Source organism: Condylura cristata, unplaced genomic scaffold (assembly GCF_000260355.1).
Source record: "Condylura cristata isolate star-nosed mole 26May11 unplaced genomic scaffold, ConCri1.0 scaffold00043, whole genome shotgun sequence".
NCBI classification, from domain to species: Eukaryota; Metazoa; Chordata; class Mammalia; order Eulipotyphla; family Talpidae; genus Condylura; species Condylura cristata.
The window spans coordinates 3,916,381-3,941,029 of NW_004567144.1; the positions used below are offsets into that span (position 1 = coordinate 3,916,381).

The 24,649-nt window shown below is 47.1% G+C and overlaps 2 protein-coding genes across 2 annotated transcripts in view; both read left to right on the forward strand.

Moving 5' to 3' along the window:
- KIF4A (kinesin family member 4A) overlaps positions 1-11,151 on the forward strand; it is a 129,145-nt gene extending 117,994 nt beyond the window's left edge. Inside the window, exons 28-31 of the mRNA XM_004694456.2 lie at positions 230-421; positions 8,290-8,406; positions 10,515-10,637; positions 10,879-11,151. Of these exons, the coding sequence (XP_004694513.1) occupies positions 230-421; positions 8,290-8,406; positions 10,515-10,637; positions 10,879-11,082 (636 nt within the window). The 3' untranslated portion in view covers positions 11,083-11,151. The remainder of the gene's footprint in view (positions 1-229; positions 422-8,289; positions 8,407-10,514; positions 10,638-10,878) is intronic.
- A 4,812-nt stretch (positions 11,152-15,963) lies between these two features.
- Positions 15,964-23,846, forward strand: GDPD2 (glycerophosphodiester phosphodiesterase domain containing 2). The gene is made up of 15 exons (XM_004694457.2): positions 15,964-16,065; positions 16,338-16,441; positions 16,713-16,806; positions 16,973-17,032; positions 17,299-17,397; positions 17,578-17,671; positions 17,821-17,966; positions 18,070-18,152; positions 18,253-18,403; positions 20,172-20,393; positions 20,610-20,758; positions 22,499-22,646; positions 22,794-22,876; positions 23,099-23,127; positions 23,219-23,846. The coding sequence occupies exons 1-15, from the start codon at positions 15,964-15,966 to the stop codon at positions 23,263-23,265; spliced, it is 1,611 nt and encodes a 536-aa protein (XP_004694514.1). The 3' UTR covers positions 23,266-23,846.
- The last annotated feature ends 803 nt before the right edge of the window (positions 23,847-24,649 follow it).

Here is a 24,649-nt window from a genome sequence, read left to right on the forward strand (position 1 = left end):
ATCCTGAGTCCCTCCTACCTCCCTCATCTCAATCCCTTCAAAGACTTTTTGAGGCCAAAGGCTAAAGCAGAATTTTCAAGTGGGGTATATTTGAGGAAGTCTAAAGTCTCTGCTCTGAAAATATAGCTGGCAACAGTTACTGGAAAAATATGATCCATATGGGTTGTTTGGGGGTTTTTTGTTTGTTTTTCATTTTTATTAAATAATCATTCCAAACCCTTCTTCTTAGCCAAAACCTTCCCGTTTTAAAGAAAAGTTCTTGGAGCAAAGCATGAATATCGAAGATCTAAAATATTATTCAGAGCATTCTGTGAATGAGCCTGAGGACGATGATGATGGTGATGATGATGATGATGATGGTGATGATGAAGAATGGAAGCCAACGAAATTAGTTAAGGTGTCCAAGAAGAGCATCCAAGGGGTAGGAGACAGCTCTTATCTCTGTCAGGGGTTCTAGTCATTAGTTCTTACTGCCATAGGGATGTGCCAGCTCCATACCCTGCAGCCAAACCCCAATATCCTGTTCAGAGCATTAGCTCCAATAAGGGATACTTGTTGGAACACATCTGTATGGAAGCCAAGACTAGCAGAGAAGGTTACATGAGTGTACAAAGTGGTTTCTTCATGTTTTTAGGTTCTTATCAAGTTGAACAGATTAGTGGCATTCCACACCATTTCATTGAGACTGGTTCCAAAGTGGTTATAGTTATCCTTGACATTTATATAAAATTACTCTCATTTATGATATCTCTCTTCATCATCAGAAAAAAATCCAACGAGGTATTTATTATTTGCAATTTACACAAAGATCTCAGAGCCACAGTAAGCAAATGCCCTTGCCTAAGGTCATAAAACCAACTGACAGTGAGGATTTGTGAACTCAAATATTCCAAATCCAATTTGTTTCTAACCCATAAAATCATATTAATAAAAAATGTTGACCAGAGCCTCTCTAGGGGCACAGGGGTTACAGTCTCAGCACTGTCAAGCTAGCACCAGCCATGGCACAAGTTTAATTTCCGGCCAACATGGCATGGCATGTTAACCCACATGGCATGGCAGCCCTCTTCTGTCTCTCCTGCTGCTCAACAGTGTATTTCAGTGGGTCCACCTGTTCTGAGCCCCATTCTTTCTGGTGAATCCTCTCACCTCCTATATACCTGTGGTCTGTACCCCAGTTCTTATATGCATAAATAAATAGAAATATATCTTTTTTTTAAAGGTAGACCATAAGCAGAATGGGAACTTACTCTTCCTTGCCTAATAGAGTGATTTTTTTCCCCCACTAGGCTAAGAGGCAAAGGGAAATAGAGAAAAGGCTAATACTTAAGAACAAGCACACCAATTTAAGGCTAGTCAGGGACCATCTGACTTTGAGGCATGCTATATTTGCTTAGACAATGGACTAGTCCTACATAATTATCGGTAACTTCTCAGGGAGGCAGTACAATTAAGTACTACCCCAGCTGTGCCCTATAGCCACATTTCTGCTTAAGCTGAACAGTTTACACATCACTACATGTGCCTTCCTAAAAGGTGATGCTTTAATTAGCTTATAGCATACCATATAGGGAACTGAACCTGTAAAGCCATACCACCAGAGAAGAGCAAGTCAGGAATACAGAATCCCAGTGGCATGAAGACATTTGGAAAGAGTCATCAGGAATGTCGTATACCATATGCCTTAGCCTCAGAGTGCTTATTATAATCTAATGAACAAACAGGCAAGTAAATAACATACCATAGGACCTGAAACTCTTCATCATAGGGAGATGGACTGAGGGGTTATTAAGAATAACAACTATAAAGACAAGCCAAATAAATATAATTTAGGAAAATGCCATGAAAGAGATAATTATTGATGCTTTACAAAACAGAAGGGGAAATAAAGTCTTAGGAGCACTTCCTGGCCATTCCTGGCACAATGAATAATATATTTCAAAGACTTAGTAGTAGTAGGATAGAAGATTGGTACACTGAGAGAAAACAGTACAGAACATGTCTGACTTTCATTCATTTATTCAAAAAACTTGATGGACTCTACTATGGTTTAAGTGGAGCACATGAGCAAAATGTAGATTAAAAGAGCAGCTAAGTAATAGGAAGCAGAATTGAGAAGTACACATCTAAACAAATAGTAAAAGACTTAAAACCCCAAGAAAGGAGCTTCCAAATGTGAAGCAAATATGGTACACTTTTCCTTGAGGAGAGCTTAGTATATTTGTTATAGCACTATAACTCTAAGCTTATAAAGGAAATATAGCAAATGTTGCAAATAAATATTGATAGTATTTGCTGTCAATGATAAATCCTACGTCTTAAAAGGGAAATATAGCAAATGTTGCAAATAAATATTGATAGTATTTGCTGTCAGTGATAAAGCCTATGTCCACAACAGTGAGAGGTGATTCTTCTTTTGCTTCTTGCTTTTCTACTGGTTTTATAGTTTGAGAGACTCTAACTGGACTTTAAGGGGAGCAAATTGATATAATCTAGTCTGTCTTTGGGCAACCTCAAGGTATGTAGATGATATGAGCACTCTTTGATAAGACTTCTTATAAACACACTAGCTAGAGATTGATGCTTTGCACATAGGCCCTCCTAACTAACCCAGCTGATGCAGACTGATACCACTAAGTTACTACAAAGGAAACTGCAGTTGGCACCAAATGGTGACTTGTGCAAAACTAATGCTGAAAAAGTGGGCTTCCTCACTCAGTCGTATGCCTGAGTGTGCTAAAGAGATGCTGCATGAGGTCATATGCTCTAGTAAAAAAAAATATAGTGATACCTTTAAAGCGAGGTATAAAATACCATGCAAGTGTTATTAAAGCAATATAAGCATTTTACAAATGTTCTCCTTTATCGCTTTTGGCAGAAAAAAGGGAATCGTTATTCTTGTCTTTGCTTTAGTAATGAAAGAATGGAGATAAACTTGAATTAAATGACTTACCCAAGGTCATGCCAAATATTAAATATAGAACTAGAATCCAAGTCTCCTTATTCTTCTCCTGGTATTCATTATGTTAAAATATTTACCGGATCTTATTCTGAGATATGATATAACATTTTTGAAATCAGTGGGAGATTCATACTCTATAGTAATAGTTCTTAACTCTGACTACATATTAGAAGCCCCAAGGAAGCTTTTAAACGCAGGGAGTCTTAGACCCCACCCCCTAGATATCCTTATTTAATTGGTCTGAGGTGGACCTGGCCCACCATTTTAAAAAGGCCAGAGATCTCTTATGTGCAGCCAGGGTTGACAAGCAGCAGCTTAAAGGAACCACAGGGTTTTTTCAGCTCTACTTCCCACTGTATATAAAGAATCCCTCTACTACAGTGGTTCTCAGCTATGGTATGCTGAGACATGCTGGTGGGTTTCTAACAGTCATAATACATCCACATACCATATACTTATTTTTTTGTTTGTTTATACCTAATAAGGTCCTGCCCCCATCTCTTACATTCTCATGTGCATTCTGGCATGAGAGGTACAGCTAGTACACATGGTATCCATGTGAATGTATCTGTCATATGTATCCTAACTGTTCTCTAACACCATTATTAGGTAGTTATCTAGCCTTTGTTTGCTTAAGAACTTCTATTAGGGACTTCCCTGGTGATCTAGGGATTAAGTCTTAGCACTATAACCACTACAGACTGGGTTCAGCCCCTGGCCAGGGAGTTGATGACCCACATATGACACAGTGGACCTCTGTTTTGCCTGCTGCTCCCCTCGGCAGTGTATTTCAGTCAATCCTCCTATTCTGCTCTCCAGTCTGATTCCTCCCTCCCCTCCCAACACCTCCGGCCTACACCCCAGTTCTTATATGCATAAATAAATAAAAAATAAATCTTTAAAAGATGAACTTGGGGTCCTTCCCTGGTGGTGCAACGGGTTAAAACACAGCACTATGAAGCTATCTGCAGCCACTGTATCACAAGTTTGATCCACAGCCTTAAAGGTGACCCACATGGTGTCGCAGACTTTTTTTGACCCACCCACTGGTCCCCTCAGCAGTGTATTTCAGTAAATCTGACTGTTCTGCTCCCCACTCTATCTCTGGTGAATCCTTTCACCCCCTGCACCTCTGTCTTATACCCCAGTTCTTGTGTGCATAAATAAATAAATCTTTTTTTTAAAAAAAAAAAAGATGAATTAGGGCCCTCCCTGGTGGCGCAGCGGGTTAAAGTGCAGCACTGAGAAGCTAAAGCCACTTCTGCATGAGTTCGATTCCCGCCTTCCCTGGAGGTGACCACATGGCGTGGTAGACCTCTCCTGGCCTGCCCGCTGCTCCCCTCAGCAGTGTACTTCGTCAACCTGCCCATTCTGCTCCCCTCTCTGTCTCTGGTGAAGCCTCTCACCACCCCTGAGCCTCTGGCTTGTACCCCAGTTCTGTATGTACAAATAAATAAATCTTTTTTAAAAATTTATTTAAAAAAAGATAAATTAGACAAATTGGTATATGGCCACGGTAGTGAGAATTTTTTTAAAGATTTATTTATACATATAAGAACTGGGATATAGGCCAGTGATGCGGGACGTGAGAGGATTCACCGACACAGAATGGGGAGCAGAACAGGCAGATTGACCAAAATGCACTGCTGAGAGGAACCACAAGAGACATGGGAGACGTCTTACTGCGCCATATTGGTCAACTCCCTGGCGGGGGATCAAACTCGTGCTGCAGTAACTGCTGATTGCTTCATAGAGCTGTGCTTCATACCCTTGCACCACGAGGGAGGCCCAGTAGTGAGAATTTTTAATACCATGTCATGTGATGAATCGTTGAGGGAGCTGGGCATATTTAGCTTTGAGAGAATTGGACAGAGGGGCACTAGAGGGTGAAAATTATGCCCAGGGTTTGAACAACTTGTGTGAAAAGTGTTAAATTATTCTATATAATTCTAGATGATAGAGTTGGACACTGTGGTTGGAATTTATATAGAACTTATTATGATCTCAGGGTAAATGGAGCTTCAGGTAATTAGAGCAAGGGAATGTTAGGGAAGGTCTTTGTACATCAAATCAGGCTTCACGTGGTTGCTGAGGTCTTTTCTGTCTCCAGTCTCTCATTCTCTGAGCTCTGTCACCTGTTATTTCCAAACCAAATGATCCTACTTTCTTCCACTATTTTTTTTAAGATTTATTTATTTAGCATACAAGAACTGGGTACATGCCAGTACAGTGGGGAGAAGGGAGGAGGATTTAGAGGATTCACCAGAGACAGAGTGGGGGTCAGAACAGGCAGACTGACTAAAATACACTGCTGATGGGAGAAGTGGGCATCTCAGGAGAAGTCTACTGTACTATGTGGGTCACCTCCCTGGCATGAGATCAAACTTGGCGCTGCAGTGGCTATGGACAGCTTCATAGTGCTGTGCTTTTTTTTTTAAAAAAAGATTTATTTATTTATTCGTACAGAACTGGGGTACAGGCCAGAGATGCAGAGGGTGAGAGGATTGACCAGAGACAGAGTGGGGTACAGAACAGGCAGATCGACAAAGTACACTGCTGCGGGGAGCATCGGGCGGGTCAGGAGAGGTCTGCCTCGCCATGTGGATCACCTCTGGGGCAGGCGGGAATCGAACTCATGCGGAAGTGTTTTAAGCGTCTTTGTGCTGTGCTTTAACCTGTAGCACCACCAGGGAGGGCTCTTCCACCATTTCTTATATCATCAGTCCCAATAATGCTGGTTACCAGCTTCCGTTTTATTTAAAATCTTCATTTGTAAGGACATGCGCATAGTAGCTTCCCGAGAGTGCTCACAAGGAAATATAAATATGCTTATTTATTTGATTAATTAGTTTAATTTTTAAGATTTATTTATTTATGCATATAAGAGCTGGAGTATAGGCCAGAGGTGGGGTTGTGTGTGAGAGGATTCACCAGAGATAGACTAGAGAGCAGAATAGGTGGATTGACTGAAATACACTGCTGAGGAGAGCAACAGGTGAGACAGGAGAGGTCTGCTTTGCCATGTGGGTCACCTCCCTGGCTGGGGATTAAACTCCTGCTGCAGTGGCTGCAGATAGTTTCATGCTGAGACTTAACCCCTTGTGCCATCAGGGAGGCCCTTGATTAATTTAATATATGGGAAGTACATAACACAGTGCTAACATACATTTAATGTCATTTATTGCTGCTGCAGCCTTGTTGGTAAGTGTAGAACAGGGCACTGTGAGGAGAGATGGATTACACTGAGGCATGTTCGATTACACTGAGGTATGTTCATAAATGAAAATGAATCAAAGTAGAGCTCCGTGTGTGAACATATAGCAAAATAGCGCAGTGTTTAAAAGCATTTAAGATAAGCCCTTATTTTTTAATGAAAACTCATGTGTAGCAAAAGACAGATATTGGGGAAATAATAAATACCTAATTCGGGCCCTCCCTGGTGGGACAGTGGGCTAGAACACAGCACTGTAAGTCAGCCGCAGCCGCTTCAGTGTGATTTTGATCCCCTGCCCTGGAGGTGACTCACATGGTATGCTAGACCTCTCCTGACCCGCCCACTGCTCCCCTCAGCAGTGTACTTCATCAATCTGCTTGTTCTGCTCCCTGATCTGTCCCTGGTGAATCCTCTCACTGCCCAGGCACCTCTGGCCTGCACCGCAAGTCTATATGCATAAATAAATAAATCTTTTTTAAAATAATAATAATAAACACCTAATTCAAGAGAATTTGCCCATAGGAGTAAAAAAAAAGGCATATGAGATCAGAAAAGGATATACAAGAGACCTCACTTATGTCTGTATTTTACTTGTTAAGTTGGAGGTGGAGACATGGGGGAGGGTGGTTTGTTGTGTTGTATGTGTATGTGCCTTTTTTCAAACGGGGTTTGACTGACCCAGGGTATAGTCAGTTATTCCATATAATTTCTAAACTCCAAATTTCTGCCTAACTGCATTTACTTTTTAAAAAAAAAATTATTTATGCATGCACACAAGAACTGGGCTGGGATACAGGCCAGAGATGTGGAGGGTGAGCAGTCACCTGCTCAAAGACAGAGTGGGGAGCAGAACAGGCAGACTGACTGAAATACACTGCTGAGGAGAGTAGCAGACAAGTCAGGAGAGCTCTGCCATGCCATGTGGGTCACTTCCTGGCTGGGGATCGAACTCATGCTGCAGTGGTTATGGATAGCTTTATCATGCTGTGCTTTTAACCTGTTGCTCCACCAGGGAGGGCCTAACTGAATCTGCTTTTTGACAGCCATCTCTTTGACCAGTAGAACTCAACTAACATCTCAAATTCTTAGGCTATTTTCTTTTTATTTATTATTTATGCATACAGCACTGGAGTACAAGCCAGAGGTGCAGGGGTGGTGAGAGGATTCACCAGAGACAGAGTGGGGAGCAGAACAAGCAAACTGACAAAATACACTGCTGGGGGAAAACAGTGGGTGAGGCAGGAGAGGTCTGCTGGGCCATGTGGGTCACTTCACTGGCTGAGGATCGAACTCCTGCTGAAGTAACTGCAGCTAGCGTCTAGCTTCATTGTGCTGTGCTTTAATTGGTTGAGCCACCAGGGTGGACCCCTAGGCCATTTTTTGGTATAAATTACTTTTAATCCAGATTTTTGCTCATATTATATTTATAAGGCTGGTAAATGCCAGATTTAATTGTATCCCTATTACAACTTTTTTTCTACTTTCAGCCCATAACTCCAGGCCATTAAAATACTTTCAAATTTTGATTCTGTTATTTTACATATTAATCATCCTTCCAGCTTTGTGTTGTTACAGCTGATAAGTAATATGCCGTGTGGGCTGGCTATGAGATTTAAATGAGATTTTGTATTTGTATATATGAAAATTGTAAATGTTTTTATTTCCTATGAGTGATTTATTAAAACGTTGAATGGGCTGAGAACAAAGTAAGTTGGATGAAAGTACAGATGAGTAGATTTAAAGCTATTAATCAATTCTACACTTGGTTCATAAATACACCTAGCCCTACCACCATCCAACTCACCTTAGCCAAAAAATTATGAGTCTTTATGAGTTGCCTTGCATTATCATGGTGTACTACCTCTGATGTGTCTTTCAAATATACTGTCCATAAAAGAAAATGGATTTGTTGGGCATGCCTTGTTTTTAGTGAACTTATGGTAGTTTTTGGTTATTGTTCCACTGAAGCAGAAAAGAGTGTGGAGATGGAAGCTCAGTAAAGTTGATGGTACTTTCCATTGTTTCTAGAAAGACTTGAAAAATAAAGAGAAGGCACTTTAAACTAACCTTCTAATCCCTCCAGTAAGGTATCATTCTACAACCTGTTTTGCAGTGTTCCTGCAAGGGCTGGTGTGGAAATAAGCAGTGTGGATGCAGGAGACAGAAATTGGACTGTGGCATGGACTGCAGCTGTGACCCCACAAAGTGTAGAAACCGTCAGCAAAGCAAGGTAGGATCTGTGCCATTTGCTTTCACCATCACATCAGACCTCTTACTTGTTTCTTCATTTTTATTCTACCTTCCATCCTGAAACTTGGAGCCTTTTGCATAGCTCTTCCACTCTTCCCCTTCCCTCTACAACCAGAAAAAAAAAGTAATTTCCCTTCTTAGTCCTCCTTCTTCACTTTAGCCTATACACATACCTCCTTCAGAAACCACAGCCATTCCCAGGAATCCTGCTCTCAACCTTCAGCCTTGGCTGTAAAATTTCTGAGGCAGTAATAGACATGCAGGATCAAACTAGTCAGGAGGCTTAGTTGAAACTGTAAGGGCTACACACTGAGGTGGCAGCTTCCAGGAAAGAAGTTAACCCTTCTGACATCTTGAGACATTAGTTTTATAGACTATCTCCATAGGAACCAGCTATTCCATGGCTCTAGGAAAAGACTCAGGAACTTCACCTTTCTAATAGTCACTGTTGTGAGCCAAGTCAACTGTAGTTGTCCTCCTTCATATTGCTCCCAGAAATAGCAAATTCAGGGCAACAAAATGTGCATTGAGAAGGGCAGCACTAAACAGGTCAAACCCCCCTTCCACCTTACAGGTACATGTGCTCACAGCAAAAGTGCATTCCTTCAACTATGTGATAACCAATCATTCTAGCAGGTTTAGTCAAGTGATCATTTATTGTGCATTTCTTGAACATCTGCATGTGGACAGTTTTGCCCTACATCTTCTATTAAAGAGACTTTTAAGGTAGGTAAACGTTAGAGGACTAAAGTGGCAAGCTAGAGGTTAGGCAAAAATGCTACCTTAGACCCTCCCTGGTGGTGCAACAGGTTAAAGCACAGCACTATGAAGTTGTCAGCAGCCACTGCAGTACCAAGTTTGATCCCCAGCCAAGGGGGTGACCTACATGGCATGGCAGACCTCTCCTGACCTGCCCACTGCTCCCCTCAGCAGTGTATTTCAGTACATCTGCCTGTTCTGTTTCACACTCTGTTTCTGGTTAATTCACTCACCCCCACATGTCTGGCCTGTACCCCAGTTCTTGTATGCACAAATAAATCTTTTTTAAAAAAGATGCTACTTTAAAGATTCTTCATTCTCATGTCTCACTGTGGGTTCTAGAGTCCTGTGGTGGCTCCATGGAAGTGTCTTTGGGCAGAGGCATGCAGCCTAACTTGCCTTGACCCAACTTAAACCAAGCAACTTGCTTTTAACTTGTTTACATATTGGGCTTCCTTTTAGAATTTTAGTTGTGTTAAAACCACTGTTCTCGTCCAATGCTTCCATTTCACAGAGAAGGAACCCAAGGCCCAGAGATAAGCTTTGGTGACTAGCATGATACTACACTGTTGGTCATGACAGCTAAGATTAGGCCTCAGTTTTCCTGACTCTTTATACAGTTCTGTTTCCATGGCAACAAACTATAATTCAATCTCTGCCACCAAGGTACCTGGTTACCTAAGTAACATCTTTGTCTTGGCCTCAGTTTCCTTCTCTGAAAGGAAGATTAATACAGCTAACACCCTGTAGGGCTGCTAAAAGGGACTCTGCAGATTATAGGGGGTGAAGAGTAACCAAAGAAATAGCCAAGGCTGGGCCCTCCCTGGGGCGCAGCGGGTTAAAGCACAACACTAAGAAATAGCCAAGGCTTCATTTTTTGTTTTTTTCTTTTTTAAGATTTATTTATTTATGCATACAAGAACTAGGGTACAGGCCAGAGGTACAGTGGGTGAGAGGGTTCACCAGAGACAGAGTGGGGAGCAGAACAGGCAGATGAGGGGAGCAGTAGACGAGACCAGAGGTACTCTGTGCCATGTGGGTCAACCTTCCCAGCCAGGGATCAAATTCATGGTGCAGTGCAGTGGCTGCAGACAGCTTCATAGTGCTGTGCTTTAGCTTGTCGCACTGCCAAGAAGGGCCCACTTGGCCTTGTTTTAAATCTTGCCTCAAACTGTGCCCCGGGCAGTGTTCCTACACACTCTTGCTATTCATGCCCTGCAATTTCCCCGGACAGGTTCTCCCTAAGACTGGCTTAAACTGATTGATGAAACCCTCCAGGCTGGTTGAAGGTGGCTAAATTTCTAATATGCCTTTCTGCTTGATTCTCAGGATAGTCTGGGCACTGTTGAGCGGACCCAGGATTCAGAAGGGTCTTTTAAACTGGAGGATCCCACAGAGGTGACCCCAGGATTAAGTTTCTTCAACCCTGTCTGTGCTACTCCCAATAGCAAGGTAGGACAAAAGACAGGCATCTCCAACTATATTAGCATCCCTTTCTACATTGGCTATGACCCATAGCATTGGGGGGCTGGGGGAACTAAAGATACAATCCATTTGCTGGAATTTGGGCACAGAGCAATCTTAGGTGACACTTCAAACCACTGTAAGTGTGCTAAGCATCTGTAGTGGTTAGGCTGGACCAAACTTCTATCTCTACTCGAGACCTAGTCATACCTGTCTCTGTCCTGCCTAGATCCTGAAGGAGATGTGTGATGTGGAGCAGGTGCTGTTAAAGAAGCCGGCTCCAGCTGCCTCCTCTCTTGGCTTCCCAGAATCAAAACATACAGCAATAGAGTCACAAGAAAATAAAGCTCCCGGGAAGAAAAAGAAACGAGCTTTGGCCAGCAATACCAGCTTCTTCTCTGGCTGCTCTCCTATTGAAGAAGAGGCCCACTGAAAATGGACTTGTCATCTCTCTCCCAGTCTGCCTTGAGAGAGCCTTTCAGGCAGCAGCCAGAATGTTTTTTTTTTTTTTTTATTTTTTGATTTTCAGTTTCCTGCTGTTGCACAAAGGGACCACATATTACTGAAAGAGGGAACCTATTGGATGTTGGCAGTCAGTCTCTAGCACCTCAGCCCCAGACTACTACTCCTCTTCTCCAGAAAGGTGCTAAGCTACCTGCTGAAGTGAAGAGAGACCAACTGACCTTTCCAATGACTCAGCAAGAACCAGTCCCCAGTATAATCTGGCCCTCTCTTATTTGTGAGCATTTAAGACTGTCTTCAGATGGGGATGAGGCTGAGACCGTCTTATTCCTAGGTTGTCTCAGCTGAATGGTGGAGCTTGGCCTAGGGTAGAGTCCCGGAACCCATCCTTGACTCCATGTCAGCAATGAGGTTGGGGTTTGGGGGTTGACCATTTTTAGGTTGTAAATGCTTTATCTATACCCTCAGTTGTCTTCTGTGTTACTGAAGTAAATGAAATCTTTTTAAATGTTAATGTTAAGTAAATAAATAAATTCTAGTTCATCTACTGTTTGGAAAACTGTGCTAGAGAGAGAGATATAATTTCAGCCTGTGTTCCTCAGCCCCTGTGAGCACTATTGAGTCATACAAATATTCACACCTTCCTTCCCTCTTCCCCAGAGGAGAGTATGGAATACCAGTATCTTTCCCTTGGAAATGAGAATGATGAGGGGCAAGGCCTGTGACCTCCACTGTAGCACCTGCCTGCAGTCCAGATTTGGGAAAAAGGAACTATATTTACTAAGTATCTCTATAAAATTGTGCTTGCCACAATTTTATTTGCTCCTCACAAAAAAAAAGTTCAAGATAGATAACTATTCTTATTTTGCAGATGAGAAACTGAGATACAAAAAAGTACCGTCCTTAAAGTCACAAAGTTACTAAGTAATAGTAACAGACTGTTACTCCATTCTGGGTTCTAGAACTCTCCAAGAAATAGAAATAATGGAGATTCTAATCCTGCAGGTGTCAGGTTAGAATTTATTGCCACTTAGGCAATTCAGCAAAAGGTAGTTGGCATCAATGACGGTCTAGATGCTGCTCCCTGAAAAGGTGAAGGCTCTACGTAATTTTAACCCAGCATAACTAGAGGGTAGAGTCTTTCCTTGGCTCTTCTTTCCATGTGGTCATTCTATCTCAAACGTGATCACCTCATGCCTGTGACCACTTCATAGTGGATCAATCCCATGTCATTAGCCTAGAAGTTTTGTTAGTGGTAAACACTATTTTGTCTAAAGTATTGGGGAGGGGTTTCTTCACATTGGATCACATATCATTAGCCTAGGGGGTTGTTAGTGGTAAAAACTCTATTTTATCTAAAGTATGTATTGGGGAGGGGTTCCTTAGAGGCAGGGACAGTCACTATCAGAGTGTGGATAAGTGAACTTGCCTCCCATTTTCAGTGGAGAAAATGCAGCTTTATAATGACGTGGGCAGCTTCTGTCTGAGTTAATGTCCAATATCCTGGAGTTTAATGAAATCCACCAGTTCCACATTCCTATCAAGGACATGAATCCAAGGTTTAACACCAAAGCTTCTGTGTGACTCTGAAGGAGTAGTAATGGATATTCTAATGTCCTGAGGCCTAGCATTTGGGGAGCATGGGCATGGAACTGTACCTCAGAGTGGAGGGTGTGGCTTCCTCCTTAATATGCATCAGGGTTCTCCATCTCTGCTTAAAGCTAAAAGGGGGCCAGCCATGGATTACCACACACAGGCTGCCAACTGGCCTTGCAGTGTTCTGAGGCATTTACAGCTTCATATCTATGCATTCTGAATCCTAGCCTGCCTCCCACCACAGTCCCCGCCCCAAAAAAAATAGTTCCCAAAGCAACCCTCAGAACTAGGCACATGAAACGTAAAATTCCTCAGAATCCACCAGAGCCCAAGCACAGGAAACTGACAAACAACCTGTGTAGAATAAATCCTACAGGGAGACTAGGTGACTGGTCAGTTCTCTCTGGCTTCCTGCCAGCAAGCAGCCCTGCTTCTCATGCATGTTAATGCTGAGTGAGCAAGGGAGCCTCTGCCATTGCCAACAAGAGCCCCTGGATACAATGGGAAGGCAGAGAGGGAGGGGGCTGTCTCCTGGCATAAGAGAGCCAGTCTTCCTTCTCGCCATTCCAAATCCTGTGTGAGGGGGGAGGGGTAAATGGAGCTTATTCCCACAGAAGACATCCTCTCCATCTATACTCTAGCCCAGGCTTCAAACCACTGCATCAGCCAAAAGATAGAGCAGGATGGTCAATTCACCCCAGCCCCCAGTCCCCAGCCCACCTGGAGCCCAGTGCTTTAGTGCTAAGCTGATGCTACATGCGTTAGCCAGTCCTCTCCTACAGTATCATTAGCAGATTTTTTTGTATGTGTTCATCTCCCAAAAGCTCCTGACTCTGACCCTAACATACATTCCTTAAATGATTTTTGGAAAGAGACTTCAAATGCCTTGGGGACAGGAATGATACAAGTCCTCACCATGAATAAGTATCTCCTGTCTGAGTATATGGGAAGATGGGGTGGGCAAGTGTCAACCAGCATCCACAGGCCCATGGGGCCCCCCAACACAGAAACAGGATGATCTGCTACCCAGACTTAAGGGAGTAGTTGCAACTCTGTCTCTTCTACATACACCATGCAAAAATAGAAGTAGGATTCCAAGAGGGGAGACTGATCAAGCAAGGCTGTCCTCCCAGGGAGCTTGAGACAAGATGCTAGACTTACACATGCATACCCCTTGGTGGGGTGGGGGAACTGCCTGGGCCCCTTCTCACTGTCAAGTTGCAAACATTTGTGTGGTCACCTCCCCCAGTTTCCCGCCAGCCAGTGCCCTCAGCCCTCGCCTCCCGCCTCCTTGAGCAAGGACAAAGCCCCAGCAGTGACAGGGGAATAGGAGGAGGGACAGAGGGATGGGGAAGGCTGCATAAAGGAATTCCTTGCCCCAAGCCCCCTGACCAGAGGCAGCAAGTAACTAAGCAAGCCGTATCTGCTGGCCCTCCCTCTCCTTGCTCCAATCCTGTCCCCTCCCTACCCCTGGGCTGGGCACAGACCTTAGAAGGCCTTCAGGGAGGGCCAGTAAAGCTTCCTGTAGGTGGCAACACTGCCACCTGTTTGACCGGTAGCTGATCCAAGGACTGAAGAGGGAGGAGGCAGACAACTCGGAGAGGAGCTGGGAAGCTGTGCAGTGCAGAGCTGAGTGGAGCTGCCACTAAGAAAAGGTGAGAGCTTGGGAGAGCTGGGGTCCACATGTAGCAGAAGGGGGTGGAAATGAATCAAGCTGGTATGGAACTGGCCCAGGGTTTGAGCAGCAATCCTGCTCAGCTCCCCTGACTGGGGTTTTCAGCCTGCTCAGCTCCTGATCCCATCCTATTGACAGCAGCTGGAGGGAGGTGGGAGTCTGGAAGACAGTGGCTGGGGGCCAGGGCCAGGGCCTGAAGGTGCAGACAGAGCCCAGGGCAGGGGACTGTAACCTAGTCCCTGAATGAGAAGAGGCAGGGGCTTCCTCCCATGGAAGGCTTTTTTTCCTAGGAAGGAGTTCCAGGAGGGGAGAGGTATCCTTTCCGCAGCAGTAGCTGTTTCCCTAGATTAAGCCCCCAACCCCTACACACCCTACCTTAAGCCTTTCCCAAGGCAAACTGGGTGGGGAGTGGGGGGGGGTAAGGAGGGCAGTTTCAGGAGCAGTCACACCCTTCCTCCTTCCTTTCAAGGACCCAGCACCTTCCTAAGATTTTACAGTCTCAGGGGAACCCAGATGACAAGGGGTGGTGTCCTTCATTCCATGCACACTTTGCATATACCCAGGGCTCCCTTATAAACTCAGATTCATCTAGGAACCCATCTTTACTGGCAGACACGAATGTGCACACATGCACACCCAGCCTTCTTTGGAGATCAGCAAACCATCTCAGTATCAGCCTGACCCAGAGGCACAAGGTGCAGGGATCACCTGCCCCAAGACAACCACATACACCTTTGCCCTGTGCTTCGTGGACTTCCACTTAACTGAACTCAGAGGGTGGGGCTCTGGAAGGGGGAAGGCAGGGACAGGGTTCCTGGCCTGGGTGGAGGATGAAGGGCAGGATGAAGGGCAGGACACAACTGGGAAGAGAGGGCTTGCTTGGATCTCTGTGGCCAGGAAAAGGGTTCCTTTAGAAGGCTTGGGGTGATCCAGAGAAACTGTTCCCCTCAAATCTTCCTCTTATTAGAAATGCCCCTACCCACTGTGAGGTAGGAGACAGAGGATCTTTGAGTCAGGGCTTTGTGAAGTGTGCAATCTGTATCCATAGCAACTGGCCAACTAGCTAGGCTTCCCTTAGCCCCAGGTCAGAACTGGAAGTTCTGCTTCAGTTTCCTCTGGGTTCCTGAGCTCCTCAAAATGCAGCTGCTTCATGCTTGACCAGATCTGCCTCGTCTTGCTAAATTGAGTTTACCCCACCTTGCACAATTTCTCCTAAGTCCCTACCCAACCCCAGCCAACTGGCTATCCCCAGAGTCAGATGCTGGTAAATGGGGAAGTGTTGGAGACAGTGTGTGTGCCTCTTGCCTGCAAAGAGACCAGACCTCCCTGGCATCCCATTGACTTTCCAGGTACTCAGATTAAAAAGACTCCAGTGGCTGTCCCCCTCTGCTCACCACCACCTCATCCAACATGGCCACAGGCCTGCCCATGACTTCCATTGCTGAGCAGTGGCCCAGGCCTCCTCGCTTGTATATTTCTTCCCACCCCACCCCCTGCTCCAGATATACTGGGAGGAAGGCTGGGAAGTGCCTCCTGCCAGGGTCCCTAACAACCCAATGTGCTTTCCCCCAGGCCCTCACCATGGCCCAGTCTGCCCGCTGCTCCGTCTGGGCCCACTGCCTCCACAGCCTGTATAGCTGCCACTGGAGGAAATGTCCCCAGGAGAAGATGCAAATCAGCAAGGTGGAGTAGGGGATGGAGGAGGGGGGTTGGAAGTCAGGTGGAGGCCACATGAAGGGGATCAGGAGGTCTGAGTTTGTTCAGAGGCTGCTGTGGGGAAGGGGTTCTTTCTCCCCAGGAAGAAACTCAAATATGAAAAGAACTGCCTCAGAGCGGAGCAGAGCATCCCAATGCTTGGCAGAAAGTTTGGCAGAAAGCACCCCTGAGCTGCCATCCATTGGGGACTCTGAACCAGAAATGGGGATCTGCTGTGAGCTTCTCTCCTGTCTCTGCAGTGCGACTGTTTCTGGTTTGGCCTGCTCTTCCTCGCCTTCCTCCTCTCCCTGGGTTGGCTGTACATCGGGCTCGTCCTTCTCAATGACCTGCACAATTTCAATGAGTGGGTCATGCACCTCCCCTTGCCTTACAACCTTGTCAGCTTCCTTCCCACCCTAGGAACCCTTGCCCACCCCCATCACTCACTCATCCCCAGCCCTGCCCAGGTCTCCTGCTACCCAACCTCCTTAGAATATCTATCCCAGAATCCTCCCCAATCCTTGAAGTCCCCACAGTCCCTTTTTGTCGTCCTGCTGGTCCGCCCACACCCACTCCCGTTAGGTTACTATTAACACCCCTTCTCCACTTGTACACCTCCTTCTCCCTTCGCACAGATTCCTATTCCAGCAGTGGGGACTCTGGATGGACTGGTCCCTGGTATTCCTGCTGGTCATCTCTCTGCTGGTCACATATGCATCCCTGCTATTGGTGGGTTTGGGAGCCAGTCAGCCTAACCCCCACCTCAGCCCTTCCTTCCTGCTCAGCTCTACCCTGGCCATGGGTCACCGAGGGGAGGGGAGGTGGTATGCTGTCCCGAGGGACCCTCAGTGACCCCTCTGGGTGCTTCATCACTCCCACCATCCTCTACCCCCAGCTCCTGGCCCTGCTCCTGCGACTCTGTGGCCAACCTCTGCACCTGCACTTTGTGCACAAGGTAGCGTGGGGTGGGAATGACGGGACATGGGACCCACTCAACTCAGCTCCTGGCCAGCTGGGTACCTAGGACCTCACTACTCTATCCCTGAGCTGGAACTCAGGACCTGAATCTCAGTAAATATTTGTTGAGTGAAAGGGGAAAGGTGGATGCTGCAGGAAGGACAGCTCTACAGTCTGCAGGGGCCGACAGGAGCCAGGGAGCCATGAGCCCAGGTTAACACAGAAGACACGCTCATCCCTGAACCACCCCCCCACCCCCGCCAGGTGCTACTGCTCCTTGTTATACTTCTTGTGGCCATTGGCCTGGTGGGACTGCAGAAACAGTGGCAGGAGGAGTGGCAAAGCCTACGTTTGTCACTGCAGGTGAGTGGCTGATCTCTACCACCTAGGTGGGAGCTTTTGCCTGTAGCCAACTCCAAAACATATGTTGCTCCCTGATCATCCAAGACCACAGGTAGCTCTGAACGCCAAAAGCCAGGTCCTAAGAGGAGAGGGGAAAAGGCACCAGGAAGAAGAGCCCTCCTCACCACTTCTTACCCACAGGCCACAGCCCCGTTCCTTCACCTTGGAGCAGTTGCTGGCATCACCTTCCTGGCCTGGCCCGTGGCTAATACCTTCTACCGTATCCACCAAAGAGGTGCCAACTCCACTCCCAAAAAAAACACCCATAAAGGCCTTCAATGCTTCTGCTTCTCATGCATGATCTGTCACCTGCACTCTGCTTTCTGCCCCCAGAGCTTATTCCTGCCCTTTTTCCACAGCCTATCCCCCTACTCATCCCCACAGGTCCCAAGATTTTGCTACTGCTCCTGTTTTTTGGAGTTTCCCTGGCCATTTACCTGGTCCCCTTATGCATATCCTCACCCTGTGTCGTGGAAACCAGAGACTTGCCCCAGAAGCCTAGCCTGGCAGGACACCGAGGGGCCCCCATGGTAAGTGTTGGGCAGAATGCTGGAGGGCAGGGCTCCTGCTACCAGGCCCGTGAGTTCCCAAACTCCCACACTTCCCTGATACCTCCTCACCAACTACTTCCAGCTGGCCCCCGAGAACACCTTGATGTCCCTACGGAAGACAGCAGAATGTGGAGCTACTGTGTTTGAGACTGACGTGATGGTCAGGTGAGGGAAGTTGGGGGGGGGGTGAGGGACACAGCAGGGGAGCTCCAGAAGAGAGGACCAGCTCCAGAGATTGGCACCCTGATATCCCTTGTTCTCTCAGCTCTGACGGAGTCCCATTCCTCATGCACGACGAAAACCTGAGAAGAACCACAAATGTGGCCTCTGTGTTCCCAGACCGAATCACTGCCCACAGCAGTAACTTCTCCTGGAATGAACTAAAGAGACTCAATGCCGGGGCCTGGTTCCTAGAGGTGAGTGAGGTCAACCTCTGGGAAGAGGCAGTCATTCACGGAGGCACTGGAGCAGAGTCCACTCATGGATAAATATTTGCTGAATGAACTCCATGCCAGGCAATATGCACAATCTCTGCCCTCAAGTCACTCCCATCCAGTAAAGCAGTAAGCATAAGCACCGTGCTATCAGGGTATGAAACCCAGATGCTAGCAGTATATTTGCAGTAGAGAGGAAAGAGAGGCACTGGTCGGCAGGGTGCAGGTGGGGAAAGACGCCTTAGCAGCTTACAGAGAGAGCGTGGTTTTGAAAATGGGCCAGGCAGGAAACAGGAATCCAAGTCAGAGGAGATGCCAGATACAGCCCACAACGATGGAAAAAAAAGTTCCCAGGGAACAAAAAGTGGCTCCATAGCACCGGCAGATCAAATTCATGAGAGTAGTTATGGGTAGTAGTGAGACTGGCCGGGCTAAGCTCTCCGAAGGCCCTGAATGCCAGACCCAGAGTGTAGACTTCAATCCCCGCAGCTGATGGGAAATGCCTAAAAGGATATTTTTTTTTCCAGTTCCTTCCTCTCTGATCACAAAAGTAATATGTTCCTTACAAAAAAAAAAAGGAGGGGAGAAAACCCAAAACATTAAAAACTGAAAAGCCTCCTATATTATCTGAGATACTCACTGTTAACACTTGGGCACAATTCTCGTGTGTGTGTGTGCGCATACGTGCATGTGTGTGTATGTATGCATGTGTGTGTGTGTACAAGCAATGCGCACAGTGTGTGTGAGTGTGTGTGTGTGTACATATATGCACATACAGGTCTCAATTTGCACAAATAGGATCACTACACATATACTTTGGCAAGTTGCCTTCCCCCCCATTTAAGTATAGGTTGACACACGAGAATGATTAAGGGCAGGAAATGTCTGGGCTTGAATCCTGGTTCCACCAGTTACTAGCTGTCTGAGCCTGGGGAACATTCCTTAATCTCTCTGCGCATCATTTTCCTCCTCTGGAAAACGGGGATAAAAACAATACCTACCTTGTAGGATTAGTGGGGGGATTATATAAATTAATACACATAAAGTGCTGCTACCACCGCCCAATGCATAGTGAATATTTAATGCATACGTTAACCACAAGCTAGTTCCATTTCACAGGACAGGAGATGAAGTCTCCTGTTGATTACAAAGCAGGGAGATGATAATGGTAGAGATTTGGAATAGGAGGAATGTGAGAGGGAGCACATCGAGGATAAGCAAAAAGATGGCCAAGCAAGACTGAGAATGAAAAATATGACACAGTGTCGACAGTCTACCTGGTGCTCAGAACTATAGTTCTAGGGGTGGAGGGTGCAGACAACTGGAGAGTTGCATGCGAGTTTGGTATTTGTGGGCAGATGGGGCAGGAAAGGATTGGAGGGTGCTGGAAAAGTAATTCAAGCTGTGAAAGGACCCTGAGTAGGGGATATTGGTGCAGCCAGAAGGGTCTGCTGGATTAGGAGACCAAAGGATCAAGAGCCCAGTGTCTCTGTGCAACCAAAGAGAAAGTGTAGCAGGAGAAAGAAAGTCAGCAAATGGGGAGAGTAAGAAACTGGGGACACAATAAGGTACTAGAGTAAGGGCCACAGAGTAAGGACGAGGGCCACAGTTTAGAGAAAGACTGACTCAGAGTGGAGAGAGTGCTGGCCAGCAAGTGGGGGGAACAGCGAAGACGATGAGAATGTGGGTTGTGGGGGGCTAGCCTGCAGTCTTCTTTTAGTCTTTCAAAGTATTTTTCCTTTGCTTATAGAGGCGAACTTTCTGGGATGCCAAGCAGCTGTCAGGCCCTGATCGGAAAGAGGCAGAGAAGCAGACAATACCCACACTGGAAGAGCTGCTGAAGGAAGCTGCAAGCCTCAACCTTTCTGTCATATTTGACTTGCGCCCTCCCCCAGAAAACCACACATACTCTAACTCTTTTGTGAACCAGACACTGGAGAGTGTGCTGAATTCAAGTGTGCCCCAAGCCATGGTGACGTTGCCAGGACACCAAGTGCCCCTCTAGCCCTTCTCCCCATCCCCCTACCTCCCCTAGCATAATGACCTATGAGCCATTTTGAGGTGGCCCTGCTCCAGAACTCCACCCCAACTCATATACCCCACAATGTGATCAAACCTCTCTGCCACTGCCCCCTGCCCCTGGAATCCCTAGGCCTTCCACAGCTTCATGCCCATCTTCCCTGAACAGGTCTTCTGGTTACCAGATGAAGATCGAGTTAATATCCAACGGCGGGCACCTGGAATGCGCCAGATATATGGACACCAAAAAGGCAACAGAACTGAGAAGCCCCAGTATCTCAACCTCCCCTACCAAAACCTGACACAGTTGGACATCAAGTGAGTGCCAGAGGAAAGCAGCTGAGAGGAATCATGTGAAATTTTTCAGGCCAGGAAGTGGCAATGGTAGGGCGGAGGGCGGGCAAAGGCCATTCATTCCTTTACTCATACAAGAAATATTTATCATGTACTAGCTATGTGTCAGGCACTATTTACTGCAGGCTTGTATTACATTCTAGTGAAATAAATAGATAGTAAAGGAGTGAACACAATATTTGCACATTGGATAGTGATAAGTGACCTGAAGGCAATAAAGTGGGGAAAAGTAGAAGAGCAGGGAGCACCTCTGCGAGGGTGGGGCTGGGAAGGGCTCCCTTAGGAAGAGTTGTTAAAGAGGTAGTGTCTGAACTGGGACTGATGGGCCACAGGGAACAACGATAAAAGCAGCAGAAAGTAGGAACAGCAGCACTCAGGAGCATGGGAAAGTGAAGCTGAAGAGCTAGGGAAGGGGCCAAAATTGGGTCGGACCTTGTCAGCATGAGAAGGATTTAAGCTTTCATTCCATACCAATGAAATAAGTGTCAGAAAGGATGGAGCCATGGCCCTCCCTGGTGGTGCCATGGGTTAAAGGGCAGCACCACGAAGCTGGCCACAGTCACTACAGCACAAGTTCGAGCCCCAGCCAGGGAGGTGACCCGCCTGGCACAGCAGACCTCTCCTGTCTCACCTCTGGCTCCCCTAAGCAGTGTATTTCGTCAATCTGCCTGTTCTGCTCCTCACTCTGACTCTTGTGAAGCCTCTCACTGCCCTTGCACCTCTGGCCTGTACCCCAGTTCTATATGCATAAATAAATCTTTAAAAAAAAATGAAAGGATGGAGTCAGGGGAGAGAGGCATGAGACTCTCAGACCTGAACTGGGTCCCAGAAGCTGGCCCAGCCAGTCAACACGATAGGCTTCGAAACATGTAGTTAGCTGTAAGATCTCTTATAATGACCTTGTGGTCAGATAGAAAAACAGTAGGCTGAATGAGAACCCTGATATCATAAGTATTTCAAGGAGCTTTTCCTGGGTTGTCACCATGGTGGGAGCCATCACATCAGGTTTTTTCTTTTAAAGATTTCTTTAATTAGGCACACAGAACTGGGGTAAAGGCCAGAGATGCAGGGGCAGTGAGAGGATTAACAAGAAACTGGGGAGCAGAACAGGCAGATGGACAAAGTACACTTGAGGGGAGCAGCGGGCAGGACAGGAGAGGTCTGCCACACCATGTGGGTTACCTCCCTGCTGGGGATCTAACTTGTGCTGCAGTGGCTGCAGATAACTTCCTAGTGCTGTGCTTTAACCCCTTGTGCCACGAGGGAGAGCCCCGGATGCTGTAGTTTGAAAGGCACATTGGTAAAGTGAACTAAGATCAGATTTGAAAGCTTTGTATGGTAAAGGGAACAATAACTCAGATTCCAAGAGTCATGGTGGAAGGAACCAGGGAAGCTGGAACTGGAGAGGAGAAAAACCAGGGGCACGCAGTCACTATTCCAGACCTCTATGGGGCTACTGTGGGGCAAAGAGGAGAGACACGTCCATGTGGACAGACAGCAAATCTGGGACCCATAGGCAGAATTTACCTGGTGACAGGGCTCAGCTATGCAAACAAAATCACTTTTGTCTGGGACTTTAATGCCAAGGTAGAGCTGATAGTTCCTTGGTAGTGACACTACAGATTCTAGCACAGATGGGGGCTGCCTACCATGCCTTGTGCCCCACAATTCTAGATATTCTTTGTTTGTTCCCCACCTCCACAGAGCACTGCACGAGGATAACACTTCAGTGAACCTATATGTAGTGAACAAGTCCTGGCTCTTCTCCCTCCTCTGGTGTGCAGGGGTGGATTCAGTCACCACCAACGACTGCCAGCTGCTGCAGCAGATGGAGCGCCCTATCTGGCTTATGGTAAGGGCCCTGGGACTGACCCCTCCACTTCTTCCTCCATCCTTGGATCTTCTCAGCCCTGACCCTCCTTTTCTTATTCCCCCCTCCCCCGCCCTCCACTTCTGTGGGACTCTGGCCACTGACAGGGGCATTTTCTCATTCCCATAGTCTCCTCAAACCTACCTAATAACATGGGTCATCACCAATTGTGTCTCTGCCTTGCTGCTCTTGGGGACCTTCCTTCTCCAAGGGTAAGCGCTTTGTGCCTCAGGGTTTTTTTTTTTTTTTTTTTTGGCCTTTATTTAATCTTCAGGTGCCTGAGAGCTTGGGGTTTAATGCATCTAGTTCCTTTGAGAGTCTTAGACCCTACCTTATGCATCAAAATGGCTTAAACGCCATTTGGGGGAAACCTGGGTCAAAAAGTTGTGCTTGAAGCTGGCTGAACTCACAGTGGGAATCTTTTCTCCCCATAGGAGATGTGCCAAGGAAGAAAAAAGAACTGGTAAGAACTTTTCACCTTCACCCCATTTTCCTCCTCCAACAACCTTCCCCTTGCTCACTCCCAAAATGACCCCTTCTCCCACCCTCCCCAGGTGTAGAAACAGCAGTGCTGCTGACCAGGATCAACAATTTCATATAGGAGTGAACATCCTGTCCTGGTCCCCACCAGCAGACCGCAAGGAAGGGAGAGTGGACTCTTGAGGTGGACTGTTGATGGGGTCGGGGCAGGGTGAACATTACCAGCAAGAGGTCTTGGGATGTGCGAGTCCTCTGCCTAGTAGGTGAGCATGGCCTAAGCTTCCATAGAATTTGCTTGCCTTGAGGTTTTGATCCGAGATGGTAATTGGGAGGACGGTGACTCATTAGAAGTTTCACTTGGGGAGGAAGTGAAACGGAGATTACCGAGATAATGTTTCAGAGCGATGTGCAATGTATTCACGTGTCAAAGGCTCAGGTTGTCAGGTATGGAACAGGCTGGAACAGTGACAGAAAGAGATAACAAGAACGGCCATTTCAGACGTCAGTGATGCAGACGCCAACCCCACTCCATTTGCTGTCTCCCCTAACCCCTACAATTTAGCAGCGCTCCTGAGCAGAGGTTGCGGCCTACGAAGACCATCTCTCCATGTACTTCTGTGCCAACAGCAAGCTTTTTTTTCTGTGCATGGCATTTTCAAGACAGGTTGGTTCCTGCCTCTTGTCTGTTAATCTGTTATTCAATGAACCTAATCACATTAGGTCACAGTCTAATTTTTTCTGTGCTAGGACTGACTGAAAAATGCACTTTCCAACTAAGGTTGGGCGTGACCTGATACTGGGGGAGAGTCGGAGTTTGCTGGGGGCCGGGAGGCCCACCGGGGCCCCGCGGGCAGTAGAAGGAGAGAGGCGGGAGAGCCGCCATCATCGGGGGCGTGCCGGGCAGCCGAGGCGCGCCGCGCAGCCGAGGCGCGCCGCGCAGAGTTGCGCTGTGGCTCCACCTTGTGGTCACCTGCCGTAAGAGGCGTGCCGCGGCGGTCGCCATGGTCCCGTTTCTGCTCAATGCCACCAGTTTCCCGCGCCGACAGCGCGCCAGTGCCCTTGACCAGAGACCCCGAGGGCACGGCCCGATTCCCACAGGTTTTCGTTACTCTGGGCAGCGCTCCGTCCCTTCCAGGAGCAAGGTCCTCAGTGTGCTGTTCTGAGTCCCTGGGCTAAACGACAAAAGTGACCAGTGGGGAGCTGGCTTAGGATAGAATGGGCTGGAAGGGTGGGAAGCGGCTACGGCCATAAAAAAGGAGACTGGGGCTCTGCGGCCGATTCTGAAACCCCCACCGCACCACCGTTCGCCCGGCTCGGGTACCCACGCGAAGGAAAAGCCCGGCGGTCGGCCAGACTAAGGGATGGGATCGGAAGTCGGGGAATTAAGGAACGGCAGCTCGAGGTGGCGTGTGACGGCGGCCAGAAGGCTCTAGCAGGGTCGGGAAGGTGGTCTTCCGACTCCTGGTCTCTCGCTCTACTGGGGCCGGGGTAGTACTAGCACCTCC

Bases quoted from the DNA above. Each gene is read 5' to 3' on its own strand.
- GDPD2 (XM_004694457.2), top strand. From the start codon at position 15,964: ATGGCCCAGTCTGCCCGCTGCTCCGTCTGGGCCCACTGCCTCCACAGC. The intron at 16,442-16,712 runs GTGGGTCATGCA...CCCTTCGCACAG, and splicing joins GACCTGCACAATTTCAATGA to ATTCCTATTCCAGCAGTGGG. The intron at 16,807-16,972 runs GTGGGTTTGGGA...CTCTACCCCCAG, and splicing joins CATATGCATCCCTGCTATTG to CTCCTGGCCCTGCTCCTGCG.